The sequence below is a fragment of the Solanum stenotomum genome, chromosome 3 (genome assembly GCF_019186545.1).
Source record: "Solanum stenotomum isolate F172 chromosome 3, ASM1918654v1, whole genome shotgun sequence".
NCBI classification, from domain to species: Eukaryota; Viridiplantae; Streptophyta; class Magnoliopsida; order Solanales; family Solanaceae; genus Solanum; species Solanum stenotomum.
In genome coordinates, this window is record NC_064284.1 from 63,421,118 (window position 1) to 63,435,709 (window position 14,592).

Sequence of the window (14,592 nt, forward strand, 5' to 3'; positions counted from 1 at the left end):
CATTGTGAAGAAGTCTATATGAAGCAACCACCTAATTTTGTTTCTCAGGGGGAGTTTAGTAGCCTTGTATGTTGATTACGTAAGTCACTCTATGGTCTGAAATAGTCCTTGCAAGCTTGGTTTGGGAAGTTCCAACACTGTAATTTTATCACTCGGTGTTTTATCGGCATTATGTATCAAATTCAGTATTTCATGAGAAGACCAAGCACATTGAGATTGATTGTCAATTTTGTGAAGTCGAGTGATCAACTTGTAGATATCTCACCAAGCCCCTCATCAGTCCTCGTGTTAATTACATTTGTAACAAGCTAGGTACATGAATTGTATGCACTAGCTTGAGGGGGAGTGTTAGAATAGGAATAGGTTTATACAATCCTATTAAAATAGGAATATGTTTATACAATCTTATTAGAATAGGAATAGGTTTATACAATCCTATTAGAATAGGAATGGTAATAGAAATAGAAATAGGAATACTAAATAGTATCCTACTTGGTAAAGGATTGTATTCTAGGGTCTATAAATAGGGTCTCAATGTAATAATGTTAACAACACAACAATTCAATAATATTCTTTTCCTATATTTCTCACACCTTTAATGAATAAAGGAACAAATGGAGAACATACAAATATGTATATATAGTCTAAGGCTAGGAATTATAATAAAAAATAACAAACATATAGACAGAAATTGGAAAAAAGACAGATAAAGTGAAATATCAATTGTTTAGTGTCACCTTTTCAATTGGTAAGGAAAAGTATGTCTTATAGCCTTGATGATGATACTGAAGTGCATAAGAAGAGAGGCAAAGTGCTCAACATGTTTTGCGCCTCACTTTAGGGCTTAAGTGCGCCTTTGATAACTCTGGATATGCTTGCCTTTGACCTAAGAGCAGAACAGTCGTAAATCATATGATATAGACTTGACATAAACACAGGTTTATGTGATTATAATAGAAAGATGTAAAGCTACACATACCTGTAATAATCATAACTATTACGCCATCACTTCACGAATAGTAGCATTATCAACTTGAAAATATATTGTTATTATTTCAGTGGTGATGCCTTCTACAAGTGAAATCTCCTTAGACTACTGAACCTCTCTGATGACAAGTTGATACTAAGAAAATCACAATTTTGACTGATTTTCACTTTTGGAATGTGCTCAATCTTGTACCAGTCTTCTCCTTGTCCCTGATTGCAACGCTTCTCCAATATTGCACAGCCCAAAATGTTCAAGGACTGGAGGTTCATTCTCTCCATACACTCTGGCAGTGAGGCAAGGTTATCACACTGTACTATGTTCAGTTCCTTGAGAAACGTAAGTTCGCCTAACCACTCAGGCAATAAAGTCAAACTTGGGAATCTACATACAGAAAGAGATTGCAGATTGTCGACATGCCGTAAAGCTTCAGGCAGTTGCCAGAAAACCAACTCCTCAGGATGAATAACAGTATCTTCTCCAGAGTGGAACATTGGCAGACCACCAAGATGAACGCGGTGAAGGGAATTCAGGTGTTTGATCTCTTGTGGAAAAGAAACCAACTCTGGACACCCAAAAATTTCAAGTTCCTCCAGGGAAGTTAGGTGCTGGAATCCTTTAGACAGATATTTCAATCTATCACAGCAGCCGATTGACAGTTTACGGACTGACATGAGGCCTTGCAATCCCTGCTCTGGTAGAGACTCTAGTTGGTGGCAGTAATTAATACGCAGGGACTTCAATGCAGTGAGGCTTGCCAGGCTGTTTGGTAGTACTTCCAACTTTGAGAAATCCTCAATCCTCAGTATTTCAAGATCGGTGAGGTTTGTTAGCACCTCGGGGAAAGAAGTTAGTTCCTTGTTGTTACCAATTTCTAAGCAGGTGAGACCACAAAGATTAGAGATAGAAGCTAGAGTCATGGTTGAGCATTTCAAAATTCTCAAATTTCTGAGTGATAAAAGGCGTGGAAATGTCAGCAAAGGGCAGTTTTCAATCCACATTTCGTGAAGACTCGGAAATTGTTCTTCTCCTTCTTCGATTGAAACTCCTTTTAAATTTGGGAGCTTGCACATCTCAAGTGATTCCAAGGACGGGAACTTTATTAATTGGCATACTCCGCTTTCAACGTCACTGTCAATGTACTCCACATGAATTCCCCTCAGCGAAAGATTTTTCAAACAAGGAAGCTCAGCTAGTTGAGAGAGATGCAAGCAGTATTTACAATCATGAAGATAAAGGGTAATGATAGTTCTCAAAACTGAAGCCCTCATCCAACTTGCCAAGCTTGTACTTCTGAAACCGGATACCTTCAAGTGCTTAAGGTCGGAATGAGGTTCTAGTGCTTCGAGCACCTGCAGATCAACATCATTTGATGACTCACACAGAACGGAATGGTTCCAGTACAAAGCTAAACTGTGGAGGTTTTGCTTTGAAAGTAGAGCTTCTTTCGCCTCCATATGATTTTCAACCCTCTCAAGGTGCTCAATAACTAGTTCTCCCTGAAGATTCAAGTCTCGCAATTCACTAAGCTTGGAACATCTTTTTTTCCCTACGACAAACTTGTTTAACGTCTTGAGGTGTGTCAATTGTGCTATATTAGGAGGCATGTGACTCAATGGACAGCCTCTTAGCCGAAGATGCCGAAGATTTCTCAGATAATTCAGATGTTTCGGTAAAACACGAAGTAAGCAACAATCTTCTACACTTAGCATCTGCAGATTCTGAAGAGAACATATACTCTGAGGAAGACTCTCAATACATGTACTGAAAAGGTCCAAATACCTTAAATGTATTAGATTTCCGATTGCAGATGGCAATTCCTTCAACTGAACAGAGCAAAATATCAACACCCTTAAAGACCCATACATTGCGATTGTCGAAGGGTTGTATGGCATATTACTTTTAGGAAAAGCAAGAAATGACTTATCTTCGGCATGTATTGTTGCATGTCGAATTCTGCTTGTTGATATCTTTTCCCCCCCTTCAAGTTTTGTTGCATGAATTCCATCATCCATTATAGATTGGGCCAGGTCATGAACAAGATCGTGTATCTTAAACAACATCTTCCCATCTGATGTTTGTTGCACTTCTTGGAACAAAGATCTCCAGTATAATTCATTCCATACTTCATTACCTTTATCCTCAGGTTCCAAGTTTCCCTCCGATGAGATAAATCCGTTGGCCATCCAGAAATGAATTAGCTCTTCTTTGTCAATTTTGGAGCCCTTCTCAAATATCGCGCAATAAGCAAAACAGTGTCTCAAAACTTGAGGAAGGTGAAAATAGCTCAACCTTAGAGCAGGCAAGATTGAGCTTTCGTCTTGTGGCAAATTCCAAAAATCACTATCTCTGACAAACAACCATTCTTTTTCATCGCTCTTAAAGCGCAAAAGACTTCCTAGAGCTTTAGCAGCCAGAGGAACCCCACAACATCTTCTTACAATCTCTTTTCCAATATCCACAAGTTTGGAGCTTTCTTTTCTGTCGAGACCAAATGCACGTTGCTTGAACAACAACCAACAGTCATACTCTGACAAGCATGATAAACGATGTGGCTGTACCGTTCCCATAATTGAAGCAACCTTTCCTAGACGAGTAGTGGTAATAACTGAAGTACCTCTCGAACCAATTGTTAGTAAGGCTTTTAATTTATCCCATTTATCCTGATCTTCATTCCAAACATCATCCAAAATGAGTAAATATCGTTTCCCTCTCAACAAGTTTATGAGCTGACTTTGTAACGAAGCTAACTCGGAAACATTTATATCTTTCCCAACTATGGCTTCTAGGATTGCTCTTATCAACCTCTTCTCGTCAAAATTATGTGACACGCAAACCCAAATTTTCAAATCGAAATGTTCATGTACCAACACATCATTGTAAATTAATTGAGCAAGAGTAGTCTTTCCAAGACCTCCCATTCCAACTATAGGGAGAACCAAAAGCTCTTGAAAATCATCCACATGCTTCGTTAAGATTTCGACAATCTTCCTTTTGTCATTGTCCCTTCCGTAGACTTCTGCTGAAGTTAAAACAAAGCCAGTTTCACGTACTTCGTCTGTCGTGGATAATCGTTTCTTCGAAGTCACTTCAGACAAATGAAATTTAAGACGTTCCTCGGCAATTCCATCTAGTTTCCTGATGGCATCTTTAACCTTTTTCCCTATCTGTCGACGAAACAAAAGATTCTCCAAGGTAAAACCAGATGGCATTGAAATGCATCCAATTCTTCGGGATTTTTCCTGCAACCTGATCGCTTTCACTGCACATTCATCCAAGACATCATCAACTTCATAAGTAGCACAATTTAGCTTCTGCAACCAATTTCTTATTGCCTTTTCTTTCAGTTGTTCCTGGTCTGCATCCTGAAGGACAGCCTTGATTGTCGATAGCAAGCTTGAAAGTTTTCTTAATTCTTCATTGACGCCATAAAACAATCCAAGTTCCTTTTGAATAAAAGAGCTAAGGTTTTGTAACAAAACTTCAACGAAAGCTTCAGCCATTTTGCCTAGCAAATCAAACCAAGGAAAATTTTGAGTAGTTCAAATATCAGTAGGAGAGCTTTCAGAATTGTTCAATTAAACGTACGTTGCTCGAATTTTTCAAAAATACTTCTACGTGCATGTCGGATCCTCCAAAGTAGTGCATTTTAGGACGATCCGACACGAGTGCAACAACAGCTTTGAAGAGTCCAAGCAACATAGTATTAAACAGATAGTTTCACACTCTAGCTATCAGTTGTTCCCTTTCTTTTAACCAGAACTATCACCATCTACCCCTTTTCTTATCTAAACTATTACCGTCTATGTATTAAAACATAGTTCGTTGAGTAGGCGCCGCTAGTTCATGAAGAAAAAGGGAACAATTGATAGTTGACCAACTTTGAGTTGTGTTTTAATACATAGAACACATCGCAAGTATCATTTTTTTTTTGCGAGTTTCACAACTCAACTATTAGTTGTTCCCTTTCCTTGTCTGAACTATAACCATCTATCAGGCAAGGAAAGGGAACAACTAATAGTTGAGGTGCGAAACTCACAAAAAAATGATACTTTCGATGTGTTTTTTTATCATTAACTGAAATATATTCTGTAATTCAAATGATTTCTTAATGAAAAACATTTTTGTAGAGCAAACCCTAAGTTTGGTCCTCTTCCATTGATTCCCTAACAAAACAAGTTCAATTTTGATATGAACACAAGAAAATTTGACCGCAACTTGCATGTATCTCGATTAATCTACCACACAACCTACTATAACTCACAAGCACAGTACTTGATGAGCTCACAACAGAGTAGTTTAAGATATTAACACAATTTTTAAAAAGAAATCAAAATTGGTGAAGGTAAAGAAAAGTATCTATTAGGCCATAAAAATTATTCACTATTGTTTTTATCACCTGACAAGACAAGAGGAGTTGCTGGTATGGTAAAAAAAACATTTTTTCACCTAAATTTCATATACTAAAAACTAAAATTTCAACATTTGTGAATTCTAAAAAGTACATTTTCGTTTCAATTTGTTTCTCATGTTTTGATGTGACACGGAGTTAACAAAGTAAAGAAAATCTTGTGGTCTATGTCAAATGTATTAAACTATCCTTTAATCTTGTACTTTCGTAATTAAATAGAAACAGTTGCTAAAAAGGGATAGAGCCTTCTTTTCAAAACAGACTAAAACGAAAATAAACAAATTAAAACGAAGAAAATAACTTTCTTGAACTTACCAGAGAAATTCTTAGAATCTATTTCTTATGCTTCAGATGTAGCAGCAAATACATTAGGTTCTGGAATTGAAGTTCACAAAGTGAAGGAGGACTTTTCAGCAAGTATTACTGGAACAAGAGACTCCACCTAATAATAAATTATGATTTATTTGCTTAAAGGTCAAATAAAATAGTACTATTTTGGATAAATCTTGGATCTTCTGCCAAGTATTCTATGATATTTTCTACATAATTTGGACTATGGTTTGATTGGTCAATTTTTGAGTAAGACATAAAGGTACCTACTAGTTAGGATTTTTAATACTGTGATTTAACTGGATTTCAGTTGATATTTATGTTTTTTAATTACGGTGTACACAACTAAATATTTAAATTTGTGCAGTACTCGAATTGATGCACGGTTTGGTGTGTCAGAAATTATGTTTGAAGACATTTAATCCACCATATAAACCTTATGTATATAATCTCAGAGCGTTCATTAGTTATTTTTTATATATATATTTGATAAATAAGTAGAAAAGTTTAGGAAAAACTACTTGATTATATAAACATTCCTATCATCTATATTATTCTCCCAATAATTTGAAAAAAGTACATATTGGCTCACTAATAATAATTTCATACCAAATTTTAAGTTATATACACCTAGATACATGCATATATTGCTATCAGATACATTCTGAAATACAAATTCATAGTGAGAGATGTGAGTGAGAAAGAAGGGAGGCGAGCAAAAGAGTTTGTGTATCACAAATACATGTGAATCACATAGATACATGTATTCGAGATACCAGATGCATTTTTGATACATTAAATGAAATATGTATACAAAGGGAAAGAGGTGAGAGAAAGTCAAATACATATTATTCCAGTCGAATATTGTGTATCTAAAAAGAATTATACATAATTTTGACCTCTTGTATCCGAGATATATGTATTTGGATGCATCAGATACATGCATTCGATGTCCAAATTCTAATAAAAATTTTAATATTAAAAACTTGTGTGACGAAAAGTAATTTACTCTTAAACTAGTGGGATTTGTGTTGTTTGTCTAACGTTTATCTCATAAACTATTAAATCTATGAGGTGGAGATAGTATAGAGGGGTCGGGTTAAGGTAGTGGTATTGGAAGGTGAAGAGGAGACAATTGACGTAGAATGTTGTATATGAAATTTATTTGATATGCATTACTTGAGTCGAGTGTTTTTTAGGAAAACAATATTTGTTTTCATAAAATAAGAATATGATCAGTATATACTTTACATTTTTCACGCTCCAAATTACACTGTATATTCTATTGTAATTATATTGCCTCTGTTTGATAGGGCTCCATTTCATGGTATGCAAATTAATTGTCTTTTTTCCTTTGACACTATTATGCATATATTTAACTAGTATCTGAACACACGTGTATCTCATATTATATGTTTGCATAATATATATCTATAGTGATAAATTTATGTGTACATTTTTAAAAAAAAATATTTGATTGCAATATAAATTGGAAAACATATATAAGTTAAGAAATCAAAACAGATACCCTCAAATTTCAAACTATAAGCATAATAAAAATATGTATTTCTCATGAGTTTATTCAATCATACATTGCAATAATCTCTGTAATTCATTGAGAAACTTTCAGTATATACATCAACCGTGTATAAAGAAAACTTGAAATGCATAACAACAATTATATTTATATTTAAANGTTTGCATAATATATATCTATAGTGATAAATTTATGTGTACATTTTAAAAAAAAATATTTGATTGCAATATAAATTGGAAAACATGTATAAGTTAAGAAATCAAAATAGATACCCTCAAATTTCAAACTATAAGCATAATAAAAATATGTATTTCTCATGAGTTTATTCAATCATACATTGCAATAATCTCTGTAATTCATTGAGAAACTTTCAGTATATACATCAACCGTGTATAAAGAAAACTTGAAATGCATAACAACAATTATATTTATATTTAAATACACTATAAAGTCAATTTTCCTTTCTGCATTATACTATGAATTCCACACAACAACTTTTATTAAAAAAAGGAAAGACAAAATTAGGAAAAATAATATCTAACAAATTGAAATTAAAAATGTAAAATTGAAGTACGAGGAAGTGAAGCAAAGATGAGTAGAAAATGTTCACCTCAACATGAATAAGGAAACGTGTTGAGTAAAAGAAGAGTAAAGTCAAAGTGTGAGCTGATATATGAAGGAAATTGACAAATATAACCATCGGTATTGAATAATAGAAAGATAACTCTTCAATTTCTTAACTTCTCCAAAAAAATTATAACTATGAGCTCAAGATCGATAATATTAATTTATTAATTTAATAAATGACATAAATAAATAAAATACATTGTACGCATGTGTAGTTGAACTATGTTTATTTTTTTAAAGCAATTTTCAATTTCTAATATTAGTGCTATAGAAAAATCATATAAATGCACAAGTACCTCCCAATCTATGCCCGAAATCTCAGAGGCACACTTATACTATACTAAGGTCCTATTACCCCCCCCCCCCCCGAACTTATTTTATAAATAATTTTCTACCCTTTTTCGGTTTACGTGACACTATCAACCAGATAGCTTGAAAAAATTGTCAACACGCGCTGGACCCAGAAGATAGTGTCATGTAGGCCGAAAAGGGGTATAAAATTATTTATAANTTTTATAAATAATTTTCTACCCCTTTTCGATTTACGTGACACTATCAACCAGATAGCTTGAAAAAATTGTCAACACGCGTTGGGCCCAGAAGATAGTGTCATGTAGGCTAAAAAGGGGTAGAAAATTATTTATAAAATAAGTTAGGGGGGAGGGTAATAGGACCTTAGTATAGTATAAGTGTGTCTCTGAGATTTCGGGCATAGGTTGGGGGGGAACTTATGCATTTTTCCATTATTTTATTAAATTATATACCTATTATTTATTTTTAATTATTTATTATCGTTCCGGAAATGTATACATTAATTTTGGAAATCTTGTAAAATGAAAGAAATTAATATTTCTTATCATTATTTTAGCTATTATTAGAATTTAATATGACAACATTTAAAAATGATTAAGACGGGAAATGACTTTTCATGATAGTCATTATTGTTTGAGTCCCACGTTTTTAATTTTTTTCTTTTTTTGATATATATAATAAAGAAGACTATTTTTTTGAAGGATATGTAATTCAATATTTATTACATTTGAGGAGGATTATTTTACTATTTAGTATTTAATTATATTGCACAACATTTTGTTTTAATAAATTAATGTAGTCAAGAATTTGAAATGTTTTGACGTTTTGTTTATCTAAACAAGTAGAATTTTGTTTTTGAACAAGAAACATGTAATTAAGCCTTGAGTGAATTGTAATTTTATTATTTACTATTTAATTAATTAAATAATTTATAATATTTTGTTTTAATGAAGGAGCAAAATGGTAATCCAACTTTAAAGGTTGGAGCTTCCCACTTTTAGTAATACTAGTTTTCTGACACGTGTGTTGCACGTGATTACCAATTCCAAAAATATATGTTATAGTAAATATTATTGCTTATTTAAGCGAAGATTTGAATAATAAGCTTAGCAAAAAATAATATTGCAGATTCTTTTGTGAATGTTCAACGTGGATTGTCATATATATCTATTATTCACGCAAACCTATGAAGATGGTCAATGAAAAAAAAATTATTAGTTAAATGCAATAATGTATATATTTTTTTCAATTTGATGAGGTTCAATTATGTAATTATTCTTATCTCACTAATATTACCTTATAGACAATATTCGCTTTGTATTTTTCTTGTCATCTAACCAGATGTGCGTATTCCACGTTAAATTGTTTAGATGTCATATGAACATGTGAAGAGAACAACTACATTTTATATATTCACATATTTTCACATTTGTTGTGAGTTTTTTTCTTAAAAAAAAAACTCAGAACATTTTAAAATAATATATTTTGAAGTTAGAAGATATTGTTAACTTGATAATGCATTTGTGCCATATATAATACTTTAATTTAAATACAAATACCTATCCAAATATAAAGATATATTTGCATTAATGAAAATATATATCTCATAAAATTAACTATTAAATAAATAATAAAATTAAACTAATACAAACTTCAATTGGCGTTATATAAACTTTTCTTCGTCTAAAATACTGAAATATTAAGAAATAGTAAATAAGTAAAATAAAAGGGCAATGTCTATATAACTATTTTGAAGCAAACTTCATGAAAGTTTAAATCACATAAGTAGCATTGATGAATAAAGTCATTCTTTTGTCTTGAGCATCAAAAACAAATCGTGACAATTCTCTAAAGTATGGAAATGATATTCAGAAGCATATATCTACATCTCAAGAGAAATTGTTGACAAAAACAAATATATTTAGACTACATCATGTTAACTTCATATATTGGAAAATTACATACTAAAGTATATATTAAGCAAAAAAATAATTATTATATCATCAAAACTATTTTCCTGAAGTAATCGAGGTTATGGAATATACCCTCTTAGGATAGAACGACTTATTTCATCATACTTCATCAGAATAGTGGTACCTCATATTCCGCTAAACTTCGAATTTACTCAACAACAATAAATCACACAAAAAAATTTATAATGCAAGAAGAAGACTAGAAGATTAAAAAAATTGTAGTTGAAAAATGAGAGGAAGCCTATCTATTTATAGTCAACAAAGGGTAGTATGAACAAATATTTTTTGTGTCTTATCTGAAAAAGTCATGACCTTTTTGAGAAGTCACAACTTATTGAAAAAGTCACAACCCTTTCGAAAAGTCACAACTTTTTGAAAAAGTCACAACTCTTTGAAAAAGTCACAACTCATCCAAAAATCACAACGCTTCGAAAAAAGTCACAACTTATCAAAAAAGTCACAACTCATCGAAAAAGTCACAACCTAAGTTAGGGATACGATAGTAATTTAACATTTAAGTTAGGAGTTCATGCTTTTAATGTAATATAGATATGATATGATATGATATAATATGATGATTAATTACACTTTTGTCCAATAAGTAGGTCCTAAATGAAAACTAAATTCTAAAAGGACTATGCATTGTTTTTAAAATAGACATAGTAATATATCATGTAAATGAAGATCCGCATTTTACTTTTGTTACATAATCAAATCTCTTTATATTGAGATCATACCGAATTTAATTTGTTATTATAGTAAAATATTATTATAGAAATATATACTAATATAACATGACATAAATGATCTATTTCAAATAAATCTTAACCGTTGTAATAAATATTATTCTAAAAATAATTGTTATAAAGTATTGAAATTCGAACCTTCATCACTAGAATGAAGATTTGGACAACTCACTAACAGAGCTACATGAGCCGCTATAATCTATTGAACTCAGCTCACCAGAGTTAACTTTATTTAGATAAGCAAATTATTTTAGTATATAATACGAAAAAAATATTAAATTGATCTTATTAAAAATGAAGAACATTTAGTGAAGGGATGAGTGATTTCTTAAGAATTGTGCTTAAATTAAAACAATGTCATCATTATCAACAAATATGAAATTTGAATTTTTAATATTATAAATTGAGATTTACAATTCTATCACATTTCATTCGACTATTAAGTTTAAATTGTAAGGATCTTGAAGGTCATTTTCAAAATTTTCTGAAAAATTATCATTTTACTTATCCTGATAGTTGTCTCGAGTCATGTTTGATCAACTTTTGAGGTTAGATTGGAAACCAGATCGAAAAGTTGAGGTTTTTTTGAAAGTATTGGAGTTTTGAAAGCTTTTAAGTTGAAATGGTTGACTTTAGTCAACATTTGGAGTGAAGTCTCAGAATGGAATTTCATCAGTTGCATCAACTCCGGAACGTGATTTTTGGTCTAGATGTACTGTTGGTTTGGGTCTCAAGGCTTTTGGTTTGAATTGGAGCCATTAGACAAGATGGGAGAAAAGTTAATGCTAAAGTTTGACTTAAGTCAATGTTTGAGGTTAGAAAGGACATTTTTGAGTTTTGATGATTCCACTAGGACTGATTGGTGATATTTGGTCTAATTAAAGGTTTAGTTAAGTTCCTGAAGCTTTTGGATGAATTTCATGTCCTTATTTAGAAATTTGAAGATTCTTAAGTTAAAGTTCACTTTAGTCAACATCGGGTTAAGGTGACCTTGTTTGGGAGTTTTGATGATTTCATTGAGTCCAAATATCACTTTCAAGCTAGTAGCATATTTGGTTTGTGTTCGGGAGGTTTCATATGAGTTTTGGGTGACTTTCTAAGCTTTTTAGGTGTTATGACGTTGTTTTAGCAATTTGGTCAACTAAAAGGTTCGTTATTAGTTTTAAAGACCGAAAAATTATTTTGAAACTTCTGAAAGTTTGATCATGAATTATAGGATTGATCTTCAAATGTTGGTGCATTTTCACTAAAATGATATTGGACTTTTATCGCGATATATGAAATAATTATTTACCGAGCAGAAATAATACAATTTGACTGGACAAACGAACACAAAATTGAGTTTCAGTTGAACATGCAAGTTCATATTATTATTTAAGACATTTACGAAAAATAATTGGGTCATTTCACTATCGTATGAGGAAGTTACGACTCTTTTAGTGAAAAAATTAAGTTATTGGTTTCAGTTGTAAATATTGTTGTTCATGCATTTAAAATTTTAGACCATGTTCATTTAGTATTTTGAGCATATTGAGAGTTCTAGAGCTCATAATGGAATGATTCTTGTGACATTCTTCTAGATTTAATATAGGGGTTAGTATCCAATCCTCATTTAGACGTTCTCTCATGATTTCTTCATTTGATTTTCTTTCCTTATTTGTTAAGTTTTTGGGGAAAACCGAGGTTTTGTCAATTTGAATTCAGTTTTTTACGAAAAATGTATATTTATGATCCTTATGTTATGGATAAACTGATTTTTGGCATTAACATAGCTTGTTGATTCATCAATTATTTTCTTCATATTAACCTCGTATAAGCATGAGAATTTGAGCTTTTTCCGGTAAAGTTAAAATTTTATAAATTGAGTATTTCAAGGTTTGACCCCATTTTGAAATAAAATTTCATATTTGAACTTCCCTAAGCATGGATAAGATATCCTCAAGAAATATTTTAAATTTGAGTCGGGATTTCGAACCCACGTATTGAGGATTTTTCTTATGAACTTGTGTTTTAAGTAAATTAGAGTTTTGACCATGATTTCAACTTGTTTTTCTTTACGATTTCACTTGTGAATTTCAAAACCTTTGAGTATTATGATTTTTTATAAAAATAAAAATCTAGATTTATCCTTGGCGCTCAGAATTGACTTTTTGGATTGTTTCGAACCCGATGTTTAAAATCAGCATTATGGGTGTCATTGTTCATATTTTCTTATGGATATTCTATACTTGATTATTTGGTGTAGATTATGTGGATTGACGTGAAGGAAATGCTCAAGTTTCAATTTGATTTCTTCCCCTTAAGGCAAGTGGACCTCTTGACCCTTCGTTAAGTGTATTAAACCTTGTATGCCTTGTTGTGTAAATGGGAGTAATGAAAATTGATGAAAGGATTAGTAATATTCTTGTTCTTATTAAATATTGAATGAATTCTAGAGTTGATATTGTGGTGTAAAAAGGAAATTATTGTTATACTATTGTCTGATGTGCCTTGAATACTTGGATGATTATGTTAATTCACCTTGATGAAGTGCCTTGATTAATTATGATTGGTTGTTGGTGTTGAAATTTTATCCTTTCATTGAGTATTTGTACATGTCTATTTGTATTGGAACTGAGGCACTGTTATGATGGGCATTATGTGATGTTGATGAAAAATAAGAAAACCACAAGATGATGTATCATTTCTAGGGACATCTCAAACGTCGTGACAAATTTTATTATATCGAGGGTTGTGTCGCATACTGCGATGTATACTATGATTTTGAGGGATGTGTTGCACGCCGTGAGGGATTCCTTAATATTGAGAATTGTTTAGCACGCTGTGATGATTGCATGACAGATATGTCCCCCATTGAGTCCAAGATTGAGATTTAATGGGGGTATATCATTAGAACATACATGCATCATTTTATATAACATTACACTACATTGCATTACATTTCACCCTTGTATTATGATATTTATGAGTGATGTTGTGGCCTTGTGATTGTTGAATTATGGAAGACTGTAATGATATATACATTTATATGTGTTGAGGTACAAGTTGTAATGTTCTATATGTATTCTGTTTTTATTAAGCAAAGACTGTTAGGTTGGGCTGATTGATTCTATGAAGATTGCAGTTTATGGAGGTTCGGATTGTGTGTTGTAGTACTTATGTTTTGAATTACTTAACTTAAAGTCATTTGGGGTGCTTGCTGAGTATTGTTGTTGTTTGGTATTCACTTCCTTGCTTTCTACACTAGTGTAGGTTACGAGCCCTCATCGTCTTGACCATTCTCTTCTCATTTTCGTCTAAGGCTTGATTTGGGAGTTCGTAAGTTAGCTGATTGTCATCTAGACGAAGACGACATCACTACTCTTTCACTATGTCTTGTTCTATTTTAGATACAAAGAAATTCAGACTTATATTCTCTTATAGGGAAAATGCATAAGTTATAAGTTGTTGGAGAATAAATTTAAAGTTTCTCTAAGGGCCTCGTTTGTCACTTCCCGAGCCTACACCCTGGATGTGGCCGGCACTCGAGAACCATTGCTGGCCCCAAGCGAATCCTTGGTCTAGCTTACTTACTCAACAAAAGACTTTACTCAAGATAAATACTTTTAAAATAAGTAAACTGAGCTACTCAAAATATAACTCAGAATGTATTATTATAGCATTCACTAGCA

General features: G+C 32.1%; 1 protein-coding gene across 1 annotated transcript in view; it reads right to left on the reverse strand.

Moving 5' to 3' along the window:
* LOC125860490 (putative disease resistance protein RGA3) overlaps positions 1-5,836 on the reverse strand; it is a 12,252-nt gene extending 6,416 nt beyond the window's left edge. The window contains exons 1-3 of the mRNA XM_049540459.1: positions 5,712-5,836; positions 980-4,493; positions 738-886 (exon numbers count right to left, since the gene is read on the reverse strand). Coding sequence (XP_049396416.1) covers positions 1,072-4,488 — 3,417 coding nt within the window. The 5' untranslated portion in view covers positions 4,489-4,493; positions 5,712-5,836 and the 3' untranslated portion in view covers positions 738-886; positions 980-1,071. The remainder of the gene's footprint in view (positions 1-737; positions 887-979; positions 4,494-5,711) is intronic.
* Between the last annotated feature and the right edge of the window lie 8,756 nt (positions 5,837-14,592).